Source organism: Symsagittifera roscoffensis, chromosome 3 (genome assembly GCF_963678635.1).
Source record: "Symsagittifera roscoffensis chromosome 3, txSymRosc1.1, whole genome shotgun sequence".
Taxonomy (NCBI): domain Eukaryota; kingdom Metazoa; phylum Xenacoelomorpha; order Acoela; family Convolutidae; genus Symsagittifera; species Symsagittifera roscoffensis.
The window spans coordinates 16,263,679-16,289,567 of record NC_087064.1 but is presented as its reverse complement, the minus strand read 5'-3'; the positions used below and the strand labels follow the sequence as shown (position 1 = coordinate 16,289,567).

Here is a 25,889-nt window from a genome sequence, read left to right as displayed (position 1 = left end):
TTGATTTTAACCAATCAGCATGAAATATTCATAAATATAATTTTTCATTCATCTCCAGATTATTTATAAAAAATTTTGTACGGAACCTCAAAATCAACCACTAACAATGATTCAACAGCTACTTTGGGTTTTCTTGGTTTATAATTTTTGTTTTTTAAGAATTACATTTGGTTCATTAAATAATGATTGACCAATTAATCTAATTCAAAGTTTTTATTTCGGAATTATTCATAACTCTGGCAGTGTTCTCATTTGAATAAATTTTTCTCCATTTTTGAACTAAAGTTACTGAATTAACGATGTTTCTAAACAATGAAAAAGTAATAAGATCTCCGTCAACGTCAACACGACACCACTCTTTTATTTTTTTGTAGTTACTTAAGTTTAAGTTCTGATAAACACCTTTTTTAGACCGGAAGAAAGCTTTTGATGGAACAAACTTTTACACATAAAACAAATTTTGATGCAAAAAAATGTAAAAAGAAAACCACTGTTGTAGAAAACTTGTTTTGCAAAGTTTTTCGAAATTTTCTACCGCAATTTTTAAATATTTTCTATTTTGAAATTTGGATAACAATACAAATAATTTTCAACTTTTAAATCGTTAGAACATAGTCGGACTTTTCCTCCATCTTTGCATTAACCCAAGTTGGTTCTCCGAGATGGTATCTGGAATCATATGATGATAATTGAAACCTCTTCGCATAAATTCAACCATATGCTAAACTTGAACTGGGAGATTCGACTGAGTAAAAAGACTTTAGAGTCTATCTCTCGCACTTGTGTTTTATACATGTCGTTGAAAAATTCCACAGACTACAAAAAATTTTTGTTTTGTCAGAGCAAAACATACTGAATAGCTCGGGTTTTGCTTTATTTCACTGAATGCAATAAGGTGATAAGTAGTTGACGGTAGTTGAGTAGAAAAAAAACAGTTTAAGTTGAGAGTGAGGTGTACCGTCAATCAAAATTGTGGGTTTAGCTTGTCAGAGACAAGTTTCCTAATATGGCACTTAACTGTGTCCCATCAAATTAAAGCACTCTTATACGGACACTTTTCACTCAAGTCGTATGCAATGAAAAAAAATCATTTTTAAACTTGTTTTCACAGCCTTACTCATGTCGTCCCTAATTAAGTCAATATGTAAACAAAACAAACTGCAAAATGAGTTACCGTTCACATTCTCCAAAAAGATAAGAACAAATGCAGATACTAAAAAGTAAGAGTAAAAAAACACAATCAAAAGTAGATTTTTGACGACTAATTAAAAATTTTATCGTAAACGAATGTGCGCTCTGTAAATTACGTCAAAAAAAGGTTACTTTTTGAGAAAATTTTGACAATTTTGGGTTTTGAGTACGAAACAAAACTGGACTTTTATAATTTATCATATGTTTTTTTAATCAAACTGAGAATTTGCGGGAAAAAAAAACAATTTTTTTTGTGTTAGATGAAGCTCTGCGGTGAGTTCGAAATTTTGATGCTCAATATTTGGTTCAACAATGATTCTTTCAAAAATCAAAAATAAGATTCCTAAAAAGCCTTTATTCAAATGGAAAACCCTATTTCGTACGAGTTAAATGAAGAAAAGTTTACGGAAAAATAAGGAATCAACGTTTATTGAACCAACAAAAAATTCAAATGAATTGTTTTTTCATGTAAAAAGTCGATACAACTCAATTCTTTCTGGATAGAATTTTTTCAAATTTTTTTAACGAAAACATCAAAGTTTTTTTGGATGGAAAACAGTTCTCAAACAATGTAGGTTAAAAAACTATATTCTCATTGATTGACTTTCTTTGAGCAATATCAAACAGAATCAACCTTGTTCTGATTTTCTTTTAGTTTAAAAACAACAATTCTAGAATTTGTACAACAGTTTGAAAATACTTTCAACTTGTCTGAACATTTCCAAGAAAGTATAAGCTTTTTACTGTTTTTGTTACGTTTCAAGTCTTCTATTTTTGTAGGGACCAAATGTTTTTGATTCTATTTCTGGTAAAGACTAAAGCTACCCTTTTTTCCAGATACAGACTCTCAGTCGAAAAGAGAAATTGAATTGCGGGGACTGCATTAAGAGGTATTTTCGTCAACAGGCAACTCGACATCAAAAAAGGTGGGCGAGGAATTTATTCTTTGTCCAGAATGTAATGTTGGTTCTTTTAATCCGCCGGAAACTAGTTTCCATGACAGCAAGAATCATGCTAAGACTACAACAAAGTCAACAAAATTTGCATCTATTGAGAAGGATTTTTCAAATTCTTGTTCACTCCAACAATGTAGCATCAAGAATCAAGGACTGAACGCAGGTAAAACGTGTGATTCTGTTGTTGAATTGAACAAGTTCTTGAAAATGGAAAGGGTAGTGAACAATCACGAGACGATTTGAATGACTGTCAACTTTTCTTGACAAACACCAAAATGGAAAATGGACGCCACTAGTTATTCTTTTTTCAGTTTTCGAATCTAGCACTCAATCTAATTAATAAAAACTGGATTAACTCGTGTTACTTAGTGTTACGAGTTTTTGAAACCGGTCAATACTGTTATTTCTACGCTCATGAAAATAACACTTTCTTTGATAAGTCAATGTTGCTTTGCACCAAATCAGACTTGACAACAATAATAAATAAATATGAAAACCATCAGTTTAGCTAATTGATTTCAGAATCAAGAAAGCAAACAAACATTGACTATTTTTTTTTAAATCGTGCAGTTGCACTTCTTTAACATCAAATTGAGGTTGAAACATCGGCATCAAGCATCTTTAAGGATTTTCCTGAAAAAACGTGATGTGAGCCATAAACAGTTTCGATGGATAATATACTTAATGTTGAAAATATAGTCTATATTTTTCTGTGAGAAATATCCACAATTCTATGTTAATGATTGTGTTGCAAACTTGGAAAGGTTAGCAGAAATAAATAAAAGGGGGTTGCGATAAAGTTTTCTCGAAATTGAATTACATGTAATTTTCTCTATCCTTAGTGAACGGGGCACTTTCAAAAAAGTGAAGCATGATAATACGATGACAGTTGTATCGAGCATGAGAAAGAAACCAACGCATCCCCCAATTTGCTTAGAATTAAAAAAAAGTTTGATTGAATTGATGCAACAGCTGAAGAAATACAATGAAAACCTTATCAGTGTTTAGTTTCAACAAAGGAAGGTTTGATATGAATTTCCTTAATTTGTATCTCGTTCCATGCCTTATCAGTAATATTGGTATTTAACCTTCAGTTATCTAGAAAAACAATTGAATTTGTATCTTTCAAAATTGGAGACAACCAAGTGCTGGACATTAAGAAATGTTTGGGTGAAGCTAATTTTCTTAGACTCAATTTTTGAACGCTTACACCCTCAGTGAGATGTCAGGATGCTTTTCATGGAAGTGATGGACAGCAACAAAAATAACTACCGATGTCTGATGACTTCTACAGCAATTTGGAGAAAAGCGAACCGTCATTAAAAATTGATTGTTTTCAGAATCTTCTCAACACTGGTTCAACCGCAGGGTAAGCAAGGAAACAATTTGGGCTAGAAATAAAATCACCTACAGGACTGCAAATTTACAATTACCTGACCTCAATCTAAAAAAAAAGAAAAACATGACAAAATTTCTCAAATTTTTAGAGTGGTATAAAAAAATGGTTCGTCGTTCCTACCCTGGGCGCAATGCAAAAAATGATCAAATTTTAACAATTATTATTGTTAATAATTGCACACTACCGAATCGTACAAACTTAGTGGAAAAAAATACAAAAAGATATGACATGTGGCCCCTCAATTGTTTTCTCAATAAATCGTTGGGAATGATGCCAGTCAACTTTATCCTTTTTTATGTACCAATAGCTTGCAAACAAGATGGGAATACAGTGACGAAATGCATTCAATGAAACTCAAGGATAGGCAAGTAATCAGACCGCAATGAAAATTGAAAACTCTTACTCGAGGGAATCTCCAAACAAACTAATTACTTCAAAGGTGATGAATTTTATAACCAATGTAAGACTTTTCTTGAAGCAAGGGAAGGTTTTTTTTCAGCTTTTTTCAAGAAGCCAGATCTAGCCTTATTAATGATGATATCAAACAAGAAAAAGAAAACCATGATGATACCAACGAGTTTCCAAGTTGGGATTAATTTGAAAACAACGTAGAAGAACATATTAGAACAAATTTATCCTTCAAAAGACCTTTTTCTTCCATTTTGTTTGCAAACCAATTTAATGAATCTGAACAACAAATTATAACAAGTTTTCTTTTCAAATTTCCTGTTTCTTCCAATTCACTCTTGCGAAACATTTGTGGGAAATCAAAATTCGGCTACGTGCAATGTGATCTCACACAAGAAGTTTACACAAGAAAAAAATTAACATTTTCCAAAAACGCACTAATTTTCCAAAACTTCGATGATACCAGGAACGGTATTGAGGAATGTTGGAAGACATTTGTAGAAGATAGTAAATTGTTAAAACAACCGCAACGAATGTTGATATTGAGCTGTAGTTTAACCAATGGAGCACATACAGATCTACTACAGTGAACTTAAAAAAACTACAGTGAACAAGAAATGATTGATCCAAATACACTCTACATTAGTAATTCAACACTTTCGTCCAGTATGTTGTTCATGTTAGGCGACCCGGTTATACAAATTTTTTGACTGGTGTAATAAATGAAACAGTGGAATCGCTAGGAGAAAATTCCAATGGCTAAAAATAATGGACCAATTAAACAGACAATGACAAATAACTTGGTGACGAAAACATACTTAAGGCATCGACAACCAATTTTTTGGACGAAAACACAAAAAAGGCTATCAACAACTAGTTTTCAAGAGACTCAATGTTGAAGCTAGAGATTTGTTGATCTAGGAGCTTGTTAAACCTACTATAGAACATCGTGAACCAATTAAAGTACGGTTCTTCAATTAACGGTACACCAAGTGGAGAATGTTGAAGCTGTTTTGTCAGTTTTGATAAATTTTGCGTCAAATTGCCTCAAAATTTTCTCTATTGCCTCAAATTTTCTCAAATTGCCTCAAATTTTCTCTATTTGGTTTTGGCAGAAAAAGATTTAAATGAAAGTCTCATTCCCAGCAATCGAACAGAATGAGTGAGAAAGCAAAACGAGGAATGTCGAGGCAAGCTCAGACCAGATTCGATAAAAAGTTTTTCCACCGCACTTGCTGTTTCAAACACAACAAAACTTGACAAGAGAGCCAGGTTTGCTTACAGTGGAGTTCAGTTCCAAAAAATGTCCCTCTGCTGTAAAACATTTTGCTGTTACGACAAGAAAAAGTCAAAAGCATATGTTTATTAGGAAAAGACTGAAAAAACGCAATTAGAAAACTCTTGAGATGGCCCGACGGCAAATATCGACGTATGTTTGATGAAGCAGTGAGTTTAAAGTCATTAATAAAAGGATTTAAAACAACTGACCATGCAAATGCAATTTATAATTAAGCAAAAGAAAACTGAGCTAATTTTACTCAGTAGTAAAATTGTATACGATGCAGCAAATTGATAGAACTTCTCCGTAATTATACTTAATTTCGAAATTTAAAACTGCGCTTGAATTTAGAACCCTACTGTTTTTGGTAATCTTAAAAATTAAAGAAAAATGATTATCGCAGTATTGAAGAAATCGGGCGCCAAAAAACCATCTGAAAATCTGAAATCCCAAATAATTCATAGAAACCTATTCCCTATTTTAATAAATAGGGTGGAGAGCGAATAGTCTATTCCGTAACTTGATATATGGGAGTCTCCACCCTCCACCCCTACCTGAAAAAAAAAGATCTTCCCACACTGAAAAAGTAAAGACCAGTCCGATCTCAATTACACAAAAAAAAACAATTTTTCGAACTCAATTACTGAATGATTGAACTCTTTTCCAATAACAAAAACTGAATGAAGGAAAACAATAAGGTAAACAGTTTCATGGGTTGTATTGCTGAACTGCTCAGAATTCTCATCTATTCCGGTCACAAAAAAGGTACACATTGTTCAACTAAACACAAATTTATTTGAACAAAAATTTAAGAGTTGTAATTGAATCTCACGAACAATTGTTAAATCCTTGCTTGAACGTTCCGTAATTACTAGATGATAATTCTATCTATAGCTCTCGAATTGTTAGCGCAAAGACTAGCTAATTTCAGTAAGATAAACAAAACTGCATTTAGAATCCAAAAAGACTTGCTCTAGAAAACTTGCATCTAGAATCCAAAAACAGAAAGAAACCAAATTATGCGCCATTCTAGTAAACAGTTTGTCCCCGTAATGATGTGTTTTTTGTTTGATCTCATAATTTCAAACTTTAGGAAACAATTTTTTCTTCAAGTAAACGTTAAACTACAACTGGTTTAGTCAGCCAAATTGCAAAAGTTTTTAATACATGTGTCAGTGATAAAAATTTTGATCCAACAAAAATTTAATGCAAGAAAAACAGAAAACACACAATTGTGATCATTTTTTTCAAAAATTCATCTCAGTTTTCCGACAAAACGGATTGCCATTACAATGAAAAACCATTTTTAGGACAAGGAATGAAAAAATTTTATCTAAATTTGTAGGGTATCAAATTTTTTTTAGACTGACATGTTTTCGATGAAATTAAACCAAGCTTTTCTGTTCTTTAAATCAAATTGTTTTTTTTCCGCCAATGACGAAACTAGATTTTTTCATACATGTTTCTTGAACTTAAGCTGGAAATTTTTCGATAGTTTCTGTGATCGGTATGCTAGATCATTTTTGTATAATTGGGTTAGGAGAAGTGCACCTATAACTACATTTGAAACAAAAACTAGGTGGTTTTTCTAATCTTTCGCTTTAAAAAGGAAAACTTGTAAAAAGTGTTCAACTCATTTTCGCAGAAAAAAACTGATTAGAACGAAGCCAACAGAATGCCAGGACTCAATCGTGTTTTAGCCATTCGTTTTTGTTGTTTATGCTAATCGTTTTCGCCAATTGTTTTTGTTGTTTTTGTTGCTATTAAAGTTTGAGAGTTCAAAAAAATTTAAAAAAAGGAAAAAATTTAAAAATAGGGCTCTTTCATCGGCAACACGAAATAGTTTTTGCATTTTCTTATTTTGTTTTTTGTTCTTTCTGACTTTTGAAACTTTCTGACTTTTACATGTATTTAAGTTTGCCTTTTTCTGTACGTCAATTTCTTTTGTGTTTCAGGCGCCTTGTATCTAGCGGATATTCAAAGAAACAGTTGAGTTTTTTGGTTCAGCAATTTCAAAAAATTCGTAACAAGAAATTCGTAACAAGAATTTAGCAGGTAGCCTACGCTCATTACGCTGCGCTTAGAACCAGCACGAGAGTAATGCTACGAGTGGTCTTTGATCCCTGCTCAAAATGCTGTGACCGAATTGACGCTTGTTACAAATTGTCAACTCATGAAAATCAACACACGCCAATTTTTATTTTTGATAGTTTTTTTAATCTTTTGCTTTAAAAAGGAAAAGTTGTAAAAAGCGTTCAACTGATTTTCGTAGAAAGGAACTGATTAGAACGAAGCCAACAGAATGACAGGACTCAATAGTTTTTTAGCCATTCGTTTTTGTTGTTTATGCTAATCGTTTTCGCCAATTGTTTTTGTTGTTTTTGTTGCTATTAAAGTTTGAGAGTTCAAAAAAATTTAAAAAAAAGGAAAATATTTAAAAATAGGGCTCTTTCATCGGCAACACGAAATAGTTTTTGCATTTTCTTATTTTGTTTTTCGTTCTTTCTGAATTTTGAAACTTTCTGACTTTTACATGTATTTAGGTTTGCCTTTTTCTGTACGTCAATTTCTTTTGTGCTTCAGGCGCCATGTATCTAGCGGATATTCAAAGAAACAGATGAGTTTTTTGGTTCAGCAATTTCAAAAATTCGTAACAAGAAATTCGTAACAAGAATTTAGCAGGTAGCCTACGCTCATTACGCTGCGCTTAGAACCAGCACGAGAGTAATGCTACGAGTGGTCTTTGATCCCTGCTCAAAATGCTGTGACCGAATTGACGCTTGTTACAAATTGTCAACTCATGAAAATCAACACACGCCAATTTTTATTTTTGATAGTTTTTTTAATCTTTTGCTTTAAAAAGGAAAAGTTGTAAAAAGCGTTCAACTGATTTTCGTAGAAAGGAACTGATTAGAACGAAGCCAACAGAATGACAGGACTCAATAGTTTTTTAGCCATTCGTTTTTGTTGTTTATGCTAATCGTTTTCGCCAATTGTTTTTGTTGTTTTTGTTGCTATTAAAGTTTGAGAGTTCAAAAAAATTTAAAAAAAAGGAAAATATTTAAAAATAGGGCTCTTTCATCGGCAACACGAAATAGTTTTTGCATTTTCTTATTTTGTTTTTCGTTCTTTCTGAATTTTGAAACTTTCTGACTTTTACATGTATTTAGGTTTGCCTTTTTCTGTACGTCAATTTCTTTTGTGCTTCAGGCGCCATGTATCTAGCGGATATTCAAAGAAACAGATGAGTTTTTTGGTTCAGCAATTTCAAAAAATTCGTATCAAGAATTTGGCAGGTAGCCTACGCTCATTCCGCTGCGCTTAGAACCAGCACGAGAGTAATGCTCGACATCAAAGAAGGTGTACGAGGAGTTGTTTTTTCCAGAATATAGTTTGTGTCTTACAATCAGCAAAGTTATCTTTCTTACCAGCGAAAGATTGGTATCGTGCCCAAGATTGGTGTCGTGCAAGAAAGAGTTCTTAAGCTGTTATTCATCCAACAACGTAGCAAGGAAGATCACGCAGTGAAAGCAGGAAAAACGTGTGATTCTGTTGCTGATTAGAACAAATCCTTGAAAATGAGGAGGATTTTGAACAATTACGAGATGTTTCGGATTGACTGTCAACAATTCTTGACAGACAAAAAGGGAAAACGGACGCCCCCAGATATTCATTTTTTCATCCTTAGAAAATTGTACCCAATCTGTTTTTTTCAAACTGGATCAATTCTTTGAAAAAATGATTGCAAGCAAAAATCATAATTGCATTGGGATAACTGTTACAAATTTTTAAAACCGGTCAAAATTGTTAATTCTACGCTCATGAAATTAACACACTCTTGGATAAATCAATGTTGATTTGCACTAAATCAGACTTGACAGCTGTATAGAGCAAAAATATCACTGAATTCTGTATACAAGACAGACAAAAATCAAATTGACGATTGAAGTTCATTATTAAAGCGACCACTTTTGGGGTACTTCTCAGAAATGTGCGCATGGGATGTCCAGATTTGGTGGTTTCCGAACCACTACAGAGAATATCAGGTTATCTCTTTTTTTTCAGAATCAGGAAAGCAAACATTTAAAGAATACTTGGGTTTGCTTCTTCCAACCACTTGCAGTTCATTTACTTTGAACAACTTATCTTGAAGTATCGATATCACGAAAATTTAATGACTGTCATAAAAAAACGGGATGTGAGCCCAAACAATTTCGATAGATATAATTCAAATAACTGAAATAGTAGAGAAAAACTTCTTCATTTAGGATATCGACATGGGGATGGAAATTTTATGGGTGAATTAGCTCGGAGATGTATTATTTCATACCAAAATGCAGTGAAGCATCAGCGATACAGAAATCAATGATAACGACAACTGCTTCAAATGTTTCCGATATCAAGCTTGCGATACAATTTTCAATCTCTCGGAAATTTTCAACAAGCCTCTTGTACTTTGCGAAGTTCGAATTAGGACGTTCACCTCAAAAAAATGTGCATTTATGGGAGACGTTATTTGAAAAGCTGATCGAGTTCAATATTGAGTATAGTAAAGATCAAGATTTTTTCAAAAATCTTGACCGTTCTGACTTTGAATCATTTTTACGTACAATCCTAAGTTATAAAGCCGACAGAAAAAATAATTTGGATCGGGAGGCATAAAAACGTTTCGGTATCATTTTAATCCTTATTGCTTGACAGATCTATTTTTTGTGTAAGAAATTTCTGAGCCCCAAATCTTAATTAATAATTTTGTTGGGAACTTGAAAAAGTTGGCTGAAAAAAAAACAAAAAAAGAGAGATGCGATCAATTTTTTTTGAAGTAAAAAAAACATATAAAGGCAAAAAAAAACAATTTTTAGTTCTCTTAGTGAACTGGGATTTAAATTTAAAAAATTAAAAAATTTAAAGGTTGTATCGGGGATGAGGAAGAAACCGTAACATTCACCCATTTGCTCAAAATTAAAAAAAAACAGCTGATTGATTTAATGCAATATCTAGAGAAATACAGTAACACCCTACCAGTATTTGGTTTCAACAGTGGGCGGTATGAAAAAACTTCATTAGGGCGGATCTCATTCTCTACTTTATCAGTTGAAGTTATAATTAACCTCCAGTTATTGTGAAAGCCAATTAATTTTATTTCTTTCTAAAATGGGACAATGGTGTAATGGAAGTTTAAGCAATGAAGAAACTTGGGCTGAAAAAGGCATTTACCTGAAATCCATCTAAGAAAAAAAATGACAAAATTTTGCAAGTTTTTTAGATTGGTATAAAAACAAAGATTTTGTTCCTACTCTGGAAGCTATGCAGAAAATGATCAAACTTTATTATGTTAACGGGATTAACATGCTAAAACTCGGCTGCACACTGCCGAATCTAACGAACTTGCTGAAAAACACACAGGAAGATATGAGCTGTGGCTCTTCAACTGTTTTCACAATTAGTTTTTGGGATTGATGCCAGTCACATCCATCCTTATTTTGTGCGTCAACATTTGCCCACAGGTTTAAATACAAGATTGGATTCCAATGAAGACATGCAAACACTCAAATCTAGTGAAAATTGAGTTCGACAATTTTGAAGATAAGGTCATGTAATCCTTTCTAGTAATCAGACCGCAATGCAAAATTGAGAACCACTACTCGACCTGATCACAGAAAAATTGATTGCTTCAGTGTTGGTGCACTTTGTAACCAATGTAGGGCGGTTTTTGAATCTATAGAATCCTATTCTATTTTCAGCTCTTGTCAAAAAGCTGGACCTAGACTTTCTGATGATGATATCAAACGAGGAAGCAAGAAAAGAGAAATGGACGAGCTTCGAAAAGATTACATTTCAGAAAAAAAAACACTCAAAAGATTTAAAGGGGACGTAGTTGTTGGAATCAATCTGAAAACAATGTAGATGCGAAAAAAACGCATTAGAACAAGGTTTCATTTCAAAAAACCTCTTTCTGTCAGTTCACTATGGAAAAACATTCAAGGTGAAATATTGTTCGGCTACGTGCATTGTGATCGCAAGGTTCACAGAGAGTATAGTTCTCCAATATTCAACAAAATTTTGAAAACACCGATGATACCAAAAATTATGTTGATGAAAGCTTAAGTCATTTGTGTAAAAGGTTGATTTGTTGAAACAACTGCAACGAATGTTAATATTGAGCTTTATTTCAACCAACGGAACATATACAGATCTTGAACTAATGTGAACAAAAATTAGTCGTTTTACCAAGTAACTGATTTACCTGTTGTTCATGCTAGGCGATTCGGCTATAGGAATTCTTTGTCTAGTGTGGTAGCTGAATCGATCTAGTTGCTAGGAAACAGTTCCTTTGGCTATCGAAAAAAGGACAGATCAAAGCATTCAATGACAAACTAATCTGGTGACGATAAAACACACATAAGGCTATCAGCATGCAGTTTCCTAAACTACTCAGTGTTGAAGCTAGAGATTTGTTTGACTTGGACCTTGTTAAATCTACCATAGAATTTTTGCTGTCACGATAGAAAAAGTCAAAAAGCATAAAAATATCAGTAAAAGACTGAAAAAACCCGCATTAGAAGACTCTTGAGATGGCCCGACGGCAAAGTATCGACATGGAGTTGATGGAGCAGTGAAATTAAAGTAATTTATAAAAAGATTGAAAACGATTGACCGAGCAGTTGTAATTTTTGATTAAACTAAAGCGAACTGAGCTAACTTTACACTAAACGGAAAGTTGATTTTGATGCAAAAATACTAAACCTGTAAATGTGTAAAAGAAAATGGAGTAAAATTGTATACGAAGCAGTAAAATGATACAACTTCTATGTTATTAACTTTTTTTCAACAATTGATGCTTTTTAAAAGCTGCACTTGGCCTAATAATTCTATTATTTCTGGTTATCTATAAAACATTGGAATAGTGAGCCTCACTGTTTCGAAGAAATCGGGCGCCAATAAAAACATCTGAAAATCTGAAAACCGAATTGATACTTGGGAAAACTATTCATCATTTTGATATACAGGGTAGAAAGGCGATAATTTATTTCGCAAATATGATACATTGGAGTCTGCACCCTCCACCCACACCCAAATTGAATACAAAGTATACCATTCCGATTTTAAATACAAAAAAATGAACACCACTCCGATCTCAAAGATAAAAAGAATGAACAAATTTGTGATCTCAATTAGTGAATGATTGGCTGTTTTTCAGCAGGAAAAACTAAATTAATAAAAACAATACGGTGAATTGTTTCATTGAGTTATTGCTGAAATGTTCATCAATCTCATTAATTCTGATCATTAAAGTTCTTTCTCGCAGATTGTTGACGCAAGGACTAACTCCGTTCAGAATAACAAACAAAACATAAACATGTATAATTTTGCGAAATCCGCTTACAGTTGCGGATTCCAAAAAACTAGCTATAACTGTTTGTTGCGAAATCCGCGACAGCTCAAATGTGTCCAAAAATGTGTTCCAGTTACTTGTACGCAAAATCCACGAATTTTTTGTAAGTGGAAACGGTTTACATTTGGAAATATTTTCAAAAAACGTGCTTTTAGAATCGAGGAACAAACAGAAATCAAATTGTGTGCGTATCTAGTGAACAGCTTTGTCCGGTAATGATGTATTTTTAATTGATCTCAATTTTTCAATATATAGGATTTATTTTTCCTTCAAGTAAATATTAAACTGCATCTGGTTTAGTCACCCAAATCGCAATAACTTTTCTACAAATACCAGTGATAAAAAAATTGATCCATCAAAGTATCATGCCAGAAAAACTGAGAATACACAAAAAAAATAAATTAAATCAGCTTTTTTTTAAAAAAACTCATTTCAAATTTTCCACAAAACTGATTATCATCACTGTATAAAGTTTTAAAATAAATTAACTTAAGTTTAGAATAAAGTTAACTTAATCTATATTTTTATGGTATCAAATGTTTTATGAACCGATATGTTTTTGATGAAGTTAACTCAAGCCTTTTTGTTCCTTGAATTGTTTTTTCTTCTACTGGACATGATGAAACTAGATTTTTTATACAACTCCTGGAACTGAAGCTGGAATTTTCTTGACAGTTTCTGTGATCGGTAGGTATCCTAGACCCCAATTTTTGATTTGTTTGAAACATTGGTTCCCAAAACAAAGTTACAATTTTAAACAAAAAAAATTAGCAATACCCAAAAATCAGTACAACAATGGTAGTGTGCCAACATAACGGAATGTTACCACCATAATCATGGTAAAAATGGATAAAGAATCATATCTGTTTCTCTAAATTGGGTTCTGAAAAGGGCAGCTATAATTATTTCTTTTAGAAAAATTAGAAAAAAATTGTGCTCTCTGTAGGCAATTGAATGGTTACTTCACTTTTAATAAAGCCAGCAAATGTTTCATCCAACTTTCTGTTCTGATTTTTCTAGTTTAAATTTTGATTAAGAGAAAATCAGTTTAGTAATTCAATCTGTATTTTTTTGAATCAAATTTTTCTATTAAAAAATACACTCAGTTTTGAATTTTGAAAAAATGATAGCATCAATAAACAAGTCACAACTAGCGCGAAAACTGTTACGAGCAAAATTACGTAACAAGGCAATGGCAAGTAGCCTAGGCTCATTCCGCTGCGTTTATAACCAGCACGAGAGTAAGGCTACGTGTGATCAGTGTTCCCCGCTCAATTTGCTCTTACGAATTGCCACTTGTTACAAACTGTCATTTCACGGAAATCAAGACACGCCAATTTGATTTTGATGGTTTTTTCTTATCATTCGCTTTGATAAAGAAAAGTTGCGAAAAGCGTTAAACTGATTTTAAAAAAAAAATAACTGATTGAAACGAAGCCAACAGAATTCTAAGACTCATAAATTTAGCGAGTCGTTTTCGTTGTTTAAGTTGCTATTAAAGTTTGGGAGTTCAAAATTTAAAAAAAAACTGTGTTTAAATTCATTTCATCGGCTACACAAAATAGTTTTCACATATTTTAAAAGTGTTTCTGTTCTTTCTAGAATATTATGATTTTTGTGATTTTGCAATTTTTTATGCGTCAATTTTTCTTGAGTGGTTCAGGTTCTTTGTATCTAGCGGTTAATCGAAGAAACAAATGAAAAATACTTGGTTCAGCAAATTCAGAAAATCTAAACGAGGTTCAACCAGCAGAATTTCTTCATTAGTTTTTCTTTTATATCTGTCTCTTTTTTTGCTAAAACACCTTTTTTGCTCAGTGTTTTTGCTCAGTATGCGCCATTTAGGCTATGAATAGAAAAATTGAGTTTAATTTTGCATGTATTTTTGAGAGGTAGTTCGGATTTTGTTTTTTTTTTTCAAATCACGAGTTTCATGGCTATTAGTCAATATAAAAACAAAAAGCTCAAATTATCTACAATCATTTTTTTTTGCTATTCGCTTAATTTGTTTTGATATTAAATTGAATCAATCATTCATATTCAATTCATGTTTTATGTGTAGCCAAAAAATGTTCTTCTTAGAATGTGTGAAACAATATTTGTTCTAATTATTGCTTAAGCAAAAAAATGAACGCCTCACAGGCAAGTTTTCAATCGCTCACCTGACTTTTTCGCAAAACTGAAACATCAGTGAAAGAAATTAGTGGCTCGAAGCTCACCATAATTCTGCTTGTTGGTTGTAGGTTATTGTTAGATTTTATGTAAGAACTTACTTTTGGCTAGTTCGAAACCTTGGTTTAAGAAAAAAAAAGCTTGGAATCTCAAACAGAAAAAAAATACACGTGCCCCAAAAACATTAGAAACTAGGTTAGTGTGCAACGACAACAGAAAGTTACAACGATTTATTTTGTAAGAGTTTTTAAAGAAACGTTTCTGTCGTTTTTTCGTCAATTCAATGCAGCTATAACTATTTTCGAAAAAAAAACAAGGAAAAATTTGTGCCGCCGAAAAGCATTTGAATCGTTAATCTGCTATTATTAGAGTCACTGCTTTATCCAATTTTCTAGTCTGATAAATTGTTTTGTTTTTGAAAAAAAAACAATTCTTTTGGAATCAATAAATGGATTTCAGTATACTGATTCAACATGTAAATTCTTTAAATAGTTTTGCTACTTAATAATTATTATATTCAGTTTTAATTTTTCAAGAACAGATCTGGCGTCATAACAAAAGTAAACGCTAGGCAAACAATTTAAAACAGGCGATTATTCGTAACAAGCGTCAATTTGTTACGAGCGACAATTCGTACCAAGGCATTGGCAAGTAGCATACGCTCGCCCCACTAAGCTTAGAAACGGCACGAGAGGAATACTGCCATTGATCAGAGCTTACCGCTCAATCTTCTGTTACGAATTGTCGCTTGTTGCGAAATGTCGTCTGTTACCAATTGTCGCCTTACAGAAGTCAATAGGTGCCAATTTTGGGATGATGATTTTTCGAAACATTCGCTTTGAAGATGAAACATTGCAAAAAGTGTTTATCTTAATTTTTTTTGGAAAAAACTGATTGAAGCCAGAATAATTCCAAGAAAAAAATTTTTAATTAATCGTTTATGTTGCTGGTGTTGTTATCAAAGTTTGACAATTCAAATTTAAAAAAGAAAATTTGTTTTTTTTTAATAGAAAATCTTTCGGAAAAATTCTCTACTTGCAATAAGTGAAACAATGTTTGTTCTATTTTTTAATTCAGTAAAAATTATGAAACTCGCACACGCAACTCTTCAATATCGCTTAATTGACTTGTTCACTAAATTGATACATCAGTTAGAAAATCGGTGCTTTGAAGCTCATATTGACCCGTGCTTGAGGCCTGATGGGTGGGGCAACCACTCTTAGCCCTAAAAGAGAGCATGTAGTTTTTCAAGCAGTAAACCGCGGTACTGCAGAACAATTTGTAAAGAACTGAACAGGTCCTGGATTGAAGGTCTTAACAGACAAAAAAAACAACTAACCGCAGAGTTTCCGGCCATGTCGATTGTGTAGTCCTCTGCTCCACAGTTATTCACAATGTACACAACTGAATTTTGACCAGCTGCAAATGTTGAGTCATAGTTCATAGAAATTGTAAGTTGGCCTGTTTTGTGAGGTTCCTCTGACACAAGCGTCATGTCTGCAGAAAGTTAGAAATAGAAGTTATGATCAAATGCACTACTTTTATTTCCAATTTTTCTACCATTTGGCGAAAATTAAGAGGAGTGTTTTTTTTCGAAACCTTTTTAAAGTAATTTCCAATTTTTCAATCTCAACCGAAAACGCAGAGAGTGACCACGTTTGATAAAACTCAAGACGCCGCTGTACGTTGTTTAAGGGCGTATTACCATTTTAGGGCACATTTTGGAAGATTTGGACCAAAAAGTTGCCTTCTTTATGGCGCGCGCTTGAATTTATATATAATGATATTAACAAAGCCTCCGGAAAAGTTTATGGGTTGATTGATCATAAATAACCGCAGTAAAAGAGTACCAAAGGACCTGGAAAATTTGGAAGCCCGAAATTAATCGACAAAAAGTCCCGCGTTTGGATTCTTAGGTTTGATCGACAAATTATACCTGAAAAAGTTAAGTTTAACCGTCTTCTTCTGACGAGTATCAAATTTTTTGATCACTTAAGAAACGCCTAACATAGAAAAATTTGACAGATAGAGATATTTTATCTCGGACAAACGTGTGCAAATTGCTTCCAAATCCAGGTCGGTTCCAGTTCCTGTTTCGCTATTACACAGCAGCGAGAATCTGAAGTCGTAGCATGTCCCAACTGACAGACCGGAGATTGTATTATCTGGTTCAGGACTATTTTTATCTACTGTAACTTCGCTGGCGGGAAAAGTAGCTTCAGATGATAACTTGTATGTATACACGTAATGGCTGTACGTGTTCTTGTCTATGTCTAAAAAACATTTTAAAAACATGAAATTTATCTGAAATTCAAAAAAACTTGAGCTCATTTAGCAGAACTGTTCGCGGGGGGAATCCAAGGTTTTCAGAGATATTTGTCAATCTATGAGATATTACTTTTGCATCGTTGTTTTGTTTTAATAAAATTTCATCATATGAATATTCAAAAACTTCTAAGCAATTACGCGACTCTTTAGTAGAGAGTAGGATCCCATTTATTACAATACTACTAATTAAAGGTGATGCAGGCTGTCAACTAACTGTCAGTGTTGGTTTCTTCTTGTGCGACCACCTCAGTGATCTGCAGACTGTCTGAAGTATGGGTAAATTCTGCAGACTCTGCCCTGGTCGGTCCTAAAGGATACATAAGGAAAACAAGGATACCAGATTGCTCAGCGGGAAGCATAGAAAGGTCTAACCAAAACGCTTCAAAAAAACAAAAGTGAATGAAAAAAATAAATGAAAGAAGATTTTTTTCTCTAAATTCTGTATTTTTTTGAATTGGGAAAGTGGAAAAATACACAACATTCGTGAACAAATCTTCAAAATCCATCTTTTGAGGATATTCTTGAAAGCTAACACGCTGGTGTCCGATTTCGCAAAAAACGGCTTGCTGTAATTAAAAAAATAATGCCCGGTTCATAATAATTAAATATATTTAGAAAAACATCATGATTATTATAGTATTATCCCGGAAAAAGAGACAATGAATTTGGTTACAAAACTTAAAGAATTCAGTTTTCGTATATTTTTGAAATTTTGGTGGCAATAGACTGTTCGAAATAAGACTGTGTTTTCTACTTGAGTTATAGGGTACTTTCGGATAGGGTACACCGTCTGCTCGTCACGCAATCTTATTTTCGGCCGGATAGATTCGTGCAACTTCTTAGTCTAATACCGATACAAATTATACTCTTATATCTACTAGTCTCAGGTTGTTTAACTAGTCTCTGCTAGGCTCAATAGATCTAGAGTATACTGGCTGATTGCGATTGCTAGAAGGTCTCTTGGAGAGGTAACTAATTTCTAAGTTAAATTCAAATCTATCTGGTGCTGAAATTACAAGTAATTTCAGCACTTACAAATTAGTTGGTTGTTAGTTAGATGGATCATGATTGGTTAATATTAAATAGTTTATACTGATCAAATATTCAATTTATAACCAATGATAAAATGTAGTTTAGAACTGGTTCCACCCATCCGGGGTTTACAGAGTTTTGAATCTCTTATCTTCTATCTGTAATGAAGGATGGATGATGGTCGTTGGTATTTGGCGAGCATCATTTCTTGTTTTGTTCTTGGAGAAGAAAACTCCAGGAAGCTAGAGTCGTCGATAGGAATTTGTTTGTTTGTTTGTTCGACGATGGCTGCGACCGCCGGTGAAATCAATCTGATTTCAAAATGGTTTGCTATGATTGTTTGTTCTGCAAGGGTGGAGAACTGATCGAGTATCACTCTTGTCTGGGAATGGCGTGAAGATCGTGTTAGGAGGGAATGCCTTGTAACGCGGATCTGTACGTATACTTGCACATCGAGGTGGTCATTTGTCTGATTCAATGAAGTCCTTTTCTGCGAAGTCAAGTCGTACTCTAAATCCTTTTTGAGTCGTGATTGTGAGCGGCATGTCGGTTGTGTTTAGCCATTCTGTAGGTTGAGTGTGATGGGGTCGTCTAGTCTTTGGATGCTCGTCTTTGCGGTTGTTTGAGATCTATGTACTGCATATTATAATTTACATTTTATAAAATTTTGTAAATTCTATTTTTTATATATGATTTTGGTTAATTGTTTTCGCAAAAGCATTTTAGTTTTAGTTCAGTTATTTTTAAAATTTACTCACCCTTGAGTACCTCTTGTCAACAATATGATGTAGTCACAAAGCGTGGATGTAGCACGGTGGGTTAGGCCGGCTATAGAGCATGCTCAGGACGTCCTCTCTGGTGGGTTAGGCCAGGAGTGGGAGTATTTCATGCTGGTTTTTTAAGGGGTCCTGTTTTGTGCTAAAGTTTTTGTTATATTATTTCTAGTTTTTTTGTTACTTTGGTTGTGTCCTTTTCTCAAAAATCAAATTAGTTTTTGTTTGGGTTTGTCTTGCGACTTTTTGGTGTTTTATTATTTCTTTTTTAGACTTGGTAAAAGTCTTCAAAAGAACAAATTATTCAGTTTTAAGCTGGTTTAATCCGGTTTGGGTACCATAGGTGATCTTTTATTAGTCAAGCTGTTAGTTTGTGGTTTATGGTGTTTAGTTAGCTGCATTGGTTAATTTGGTTATTATATAATTCAATTCCAACCGGGTTAAAGGAAAGTTGGAAACTTGTTAATGCTTGTTTGAGTTGTTGTTAGGGCAAACTTAAAACTTAAAATTCATTATTTTAAACAATTCTTCGTGGGCGAGTTGTGCGATTTTGGATAGAATTCTTGTGCGGGTAAACAGAAGGTAAATAAAAGGTTAGTACTGCATTTCTTTGTATAAATTTACCACTTTAGGATTAAATTTTACTGCTTTGTGGGGATTGAAAATTATTAATTGATTATCATCGTAATGAACTTTACTACATTGAGGGAAATAATTTATAGATGAATTTATTGCTTTCGAATTGAATTTTACAGCATCATTTAGTGCTATAGGTTTTATAGAAATTATTCTGAAAAAGAAATTGTATTTTTATTTGTTTTTTCTTCTTGTTGTAGGTGATCATGGGTGAAGACTAAAGAAAATGTAAGCTAATTATAAAAAATGGTTAGTTTTTATTTTAAATTAGTTAGTTTTAAAATATTAAATTCATACTTACCTTAGTCGTCGGGGGAAAAGCCGTGAGGGAAAACATCGTGAATAGCGTCTGATGTAGTTAGTAATTTTGCTAGTATGCGTATGATATTTTTAGTTTGCAGCATTGGCCAAAGCAATTGAAGTGCTTTTATGGTTTTGAGTTATTCGGTGCCTACTGCAAATTCATGAGGTGTGTTATGGATTAGATTGTAAATTTTATGATTGTATTTAGTGTTGTGGATGAATTCTAAAATGGGTACTTCTATAGGTTGAATATATTCATGCGGAACTATTAGGGGACGGGCTTCTTCGTCGTTGAAAGTCTTGGTGAGGGTACAAAATATGTACATCTGGGTGATCGGGTCGTAATTCCGGAGGATGCCTTGAAAATTAGTATTTTTAACACAATACGTGAAGTTTGGGAAAAATGGTGATGTGTATTTAGAATTAATAAACTGAAATCTGAGGTGAGGTTGTCGCGATGGTGTGTGTAAATGAAAATGATTTTCAATAAATCGATAATAAGTGTAGGTGTGCGTTTGTTTAGTTCGGAACATGATGTCATGTGAACAGTGCAAATCTCGTTCTTTTGATGTGAGAAAATGAAAGGTTAGTGAATTTGTTTGAAATTTTTCGTGAAATGTTTCGTATGCTTGAATATCTGATAATGCTTCTGAAATAATGTGATCAAGCTTTTTATCTAGTATGTTAAGTGTGAATAAGTAAGGTGTTTTTATGAAAAACTTCTCTGTTAGTTGTGGGTTAGCAAACTGATCGTCGTCAAGAAATTGGTCTTGATTAGATCTAATGATGTTATGATCATAATATTCAATTGAAAAATCGTTAGCTCGGGGTGCAGTGAGCAGTGAATGTTTTTAGTAATTTCTTATATCCTACGTATGTAAATTTTCGGGATGTGAGTGCTGTGGTTAATCTGAATAATTCGTCCTTCTTTCTCTCAATATTTTTTGTTGTGTTATAGAGTGGTAGCGTAAGGGGGTTAGTGAAATTATAATAAGCTGTCCAATGAAATGGGGTATTAATACATGTTCATCTACAAAGTGACGTGGTTCAGGGTTAGGGTCAGATTGATTTAGTGTATATTGGGGAAACAAAGGTAGGGTTATTTGAAGATAAATCGTAGTATTGGTGTGGTCTGGATGGTTTATATTTTCTCGAGCGGTTCCGGGTTTGGATGGAAAAGGGTGATTTGGGAATTTTCGTTTAAAGGTTCTATAAGCTCGGTTAGTACTAGTGGATGTTTCTGTTGATATGGATGATTGAGCGAGTGATGGAGTGTTATCTTAGTTGGTGGATTTGATGATGTGATCGTTGATCATAGTTGGTGAATGGTGAGAGTGTGGAGAGATAGTAACTGTTGTTGTAATATTATTAAATTATCTAATTCATTAGAAATTTAAAAACTATCTGGGGAATTGTTGATGGATCGTTCGTGATGAATTGGGGAGTAGGTTGGGGTCACTTGAGAAGGAGTGTAGGGAGATGTACATAGGTTTTGAGGTTGAATAGGTTGAAGAGGGGGTTTTGAGAAGGTTGAGAAGGTGGTTTGGGTGTGGGTAGAAGGGGATGATTCGGAGTCTGCAAATTTGTCGGGAGTTTCTACATCGGAGTTATTAAATTGTGATATTGTTTGAAAAACTGTGATATCTGAGTTAGTATCAGAATTCATGCCTGATGATGCATTAGTTCGTGGTGAATCAGGTGGCGGGAAAGCAAAAGTGGGATAATATGGATGGGATTTTGGAGGTTGGCTGGGTGGGAGTTTGATTGGTGGAGTGATCCAATATGTCTGCTCATCGTGGGCTAAAAAAATGATTATTTTGAGACTGAAAAGTGGTGGTAAGAGGCTTTTCAATAATTTGTTCATATGTGTCGTCATTTTGTTACTATATGTTGAATTGGGCTTTGCATGTTGCTTGGTCTTATGTTTGGAGGCTTTGTGATTTATAAGTTTTTAATATTTCGTGAAAATAATGATAATGGATGGTTATGATGTAGATTTGGTAAAGGTGATGCTGTAGATAATGTATTTGTATTATTGATTGATTCGTCGTATGTGTTCGGGTTTGTTGATAGCTTCGTATTGTATTCTTTGATTTGTGCGTCAAAGAGGATTTTATTTATGGATGATGAAAATATTCCAAAAAATCCTGCAAATAATATGCGTGCTACGCTTGCTTGTCGGTATAATTGTGTATGTATTGCACATGTGTTATAGATTCCTTTTAATAACGAGAAAAGAAATCCAATAAAGTTAAACTTAGCGTATAAGATAGTCAATCTTTCTAAGATGTAATATGGCCATCCTGGAAAGACAAGGATTTCGTTTTTTAAGGTTACAAAACTAAAAATGTTTATTGGTGAGATATCTTCTGGACGGTATTTTTTGCCGTTCAAATAAATAAAATTTTTCAATGTCCTCAAAGTATCCACTGTAGTCTTGTTTATAGATGTCCGAAAATCCTGCCGTTTCTGCAAGTTTTTTTAAGTTTTGATCTATGGATTGTCGTTGTATGGTGTCCATTTGTGTTAGTAGTTCCTGAAATTGTTGTGTACAAATGTGATGTTGTATATCTGATTTAAAGTAGATTTCTATTGATTGTAGATCAATATTAGGATTTTGAGCAATAGTTCGAATAGTTTCAGGTGAAAACTTTTTTAATGGTTGCATTAATGTTGGGTATGGTGTTAGTAGGTAGTAATTTTGTTCGTCGGGATTTAATTGTACGACGTTGTGGCTGTTTTCTGATCCACATGGGACTGCGGTATCCCAAAAATATGTTCGTCTTGAAAGTGTATCAACAAAATGAACTTTTTTTTGTAGAATATTGGGATTCTTTTGTAACAACGTTTGTCTTCAAAAACATATAATGGTGATACTTTTTTGGTGTAAGTATAGAACCATAAAAAATTTCCTTCATAGTCAAGGAAATTTGATCTATTGCCGGATAGTAAATATCCTGCGTAAGGTGTTTTTAGAACTGCTAGTGCGAGTGATTGTAGAATCTGAGTTTTTTCTAATTCCCATAGTTGATGTAGTGTTTCTTTTTTTTATAGAATATTGTGATTCTTTTGCAACAACGTTTGTCTTCAAAAACATATAATGGTGATATTTTTTTGGTGCAAGTATAAAACCATAAAAAATTTTCCTCATAGTCATGGAAGTTTGATCTATTTCTGGATAGTAAATATCCTGCGTAAGGTATTTTTAGAACTGCTAGTGCGAGTGACTGAAGAATCTCAGTTCTTTCTAATTCACATAGTTGATGTAGTGTTTCTAATTCTGAAAGTGACATTTCTTGAAAAATTCTATTAAATGTGTAGTCTAATTTCATATCTAAGTAGATGTCATAGTGTATTGCGCCAAAACATGTGTTTTTCTTTAGTGATAATTCTTGTAATCGTGTACTTTCAGTGTCTCGTGGTTTTATTTTTCCACGAGGGTTTCCTGCGTTTTTAAGAAGATTTACTCGGCTGTATGATGTTCCTTCGTTGAGAGGTTGATGTGTTGCATGAGGATTATATTTTGGTTTTCCAGTGGTCATATCGAAACCTTCGTCGTATTCGACAAGTATTTCGGAATATTGTGTTTTGTGGAGTGGATTTCGATATTTACATGCAAATTCTGTTTCATGGTAGATTTGAAAACCTGTTAATTTATTTTCTATATTGTGAATGCTCCTAAATTTAATATTGCGGTTTCTTATTTGATTTGGGTTGACAGTGTCAAATGGGATGGATTCAATATATAGCCTGATATAGCCTGTAAGTGTTTTTGCTCGGGCTTTTGGGTATAACGTTGCTTCTATGTTTGTTGTTTCTATAGCTTGTGGTTCTGATTCGCATTGTGTTACATGGTTTATTGCATATTTTTGTAGCGTTTTTTGTTCATTTTCCTTACAATCATAGTGTGTTACTGACAAATCCTGAGGTCCTGTGCGGGGAGATAGATTTGTGTTTTGCTCGGAGAAAATTAGAAAAAGGATGTGTTGAAATGTTAATAATTTTAGAATATACATGTGTATGTCAATCCTGAATATGAGTTATAAAAAGTGATATATCCAATTGTGTGTTTTTGGTTATATCTGTCGTATTTATATATGACTTCAGTCGTTATAAATGGGGGAGGTAAAGATTGAGCTGTTATATTTGGTGGACTTAGGTGAAAAAGGTGTTGAACAATATTATTAAGTCTGACTGTGATTTCAAATTTTAATTGGAGACTATTTTGTTGGATGTTGTGTTCTTGAATATCTTTGTGAATATCTTGTGTGCACTGTAATCTATTTAGTGCCCAATTGTGGAGTCGGCTACTTTCTTGATGTTGTCCAAGTAGTGGGGGAGGTGCTACGAAAGTATTCCAATCTAATCGTAGGGGGGTATTTGTTGATGATTGTTCTTGGTATCTGGCGTCAAGATTGGTGGGGAAATTTAAGGGAAAAGTATTTGTGAAATTTGACTTGAAGATGGTGTTGATGGAAGTAAAAGTGTTTCTGGTAGAGATGATAATGTTGTATCAGAAAAAATATTTATTGGTCATTCACTAAATTTGGTTCACTTTGAGTATATGAGTCTGTTGACCAATATGATGGTCGTTCGGTGGTATCTGGGGGGTTAAAAGGATTTTCTTGAATTTGTTCTGATGTTGGAGTTGAACCTAAATAATCTGATGGGATATTTGAGATGCTTTGTAGTGAAGAAAATGTGAGAGTTTCTGGTAGTGTACTACTTGAAAGTTCTGAGGTAGTTGGTGTCGGTGATTGGGGTATGTTAAAATGAACTCTGGGGGTCTGAAAATTTCTGTTTCTTCTTGGGTGTATGATTTGTTTATTTATTTCAAGTGTGTTTTGATTTTGGCTTATATGTCTTACTCGATTAAGATCTTGTTGCAAGGTGGGGTATAAATTATATGTTGGTTCACTTAAAGGTGCTTAGCGATGAGCTGGATCTAATGGTTCAGATAATCGTGCGTGTCGTTCTTCAAAAGTGTATGGGTTATCTTGAAAATAAATTCGTGTTGATGGTGGGGGATTATTGGTAGTTGTAGGTGTTATTGGAATTTCTTGGGATGTTGTTGGTGGGGGCTGGTTTGGTGGTGGTTGATTAGCAATTTTGAAAAGTTATTCAAGTGTTTAATTCTCATTGGGAAAATTTATGTTTATTAGATCATTCTCCAATAAAAAGTATTAAAAGAGTAGTTGCTAAGACAAATGTGACTATTGACTTTTTCATACATTTGCGCATTGTCATGATTAAGGATATTTAAAATATGATAAAAATTATGCATAAAAGAAACATATCTTTTCGACTAAAAATGGCTCGTATCATTTAAATAGATTTTATGTTTTCGTACCTGTAGATGTGGTCAAGGATTTGGGAAAGTTGGAGATATATTTCAAATAGGGAGCAGAAAATTAAAAAAAGATTGCAAAAAATTATAGAAATGGTTATTAGAGATTCAAAAGTTTCAATGAAAAAGAGTAGCAAAAATTTAAATAGAGTGAAAAGTTTTGTGGAGAGGTTTAGAAGTTTTTGTTTTATGTGATCAACTGTTATGGAAAAAAGCATTTAAGAAATGATTTGTTTTGTCGAATACTTTTTAAAGTATTGAGGCGAAATTCAAGTGCGGTGGGATTATTTATTGATTTTTTGACAAGTGGGTTGAGTTTTGTCAAAAATTGTTGAGGGTGTACTTTTATAGTGTTTGGGAGGTCTTCATAGTTTTTGTTTTTATTTGTTGGGTAAGTGGGGGTATTTTTGAAATATTTTTACTTTAGGCCAAATGATCATGAGTCTTTTTTCCTTTAGGCTAATTTGCCATTTTTTGTTGGGGGACTGAGGTAGTGTTTCAGTATTGAAGTAGTGTTTATTTTAGTTGTCAAGTTTTAGCAAGTTGCTTACTTTTGACCTCGAGGTTGTAAAGTTATAGTTATAGATATGCCTGGAGAAAAATATCTATCAGCTAATGAGTTTGTGTTAGAGATATAAAGGTGGCAATTTGAACAATTTCTTTTGGCTG

At 33.3% G+C, this 25,889-nt stretch overlaps 1 protein-coding gene across 1 annotated transcript in view; it reads right to left on the bottom strand.

Annotated features, from left to right (window-relative positions):
- Positions 1–25,889, bottom strand: part of LOC134841594 (uncharacterized) — a 106,073-nt gene that overhangs the window by 66,855 nt on the left and 13,329 nt on the right. The window contains exons 3-5 of the mRNA XM_063857626.1: positions 17,344–17,436; positions 16,853–17,074; positions 16,141–16,298 (exon numbers count right to left, since the gene is read on the bottom strand). Of these exons, the coding sequence (XP_063713696.1) occupies positions 16,141–16,298; positions 16,853–17,074; positions 17,344–17,436 (473 nt within the window). The remainder of the gene's footprint in view (positions 1–16,140; positions 16,299–16,852; positions 17,075–17,343; positions 17,437–25,889) is intronic.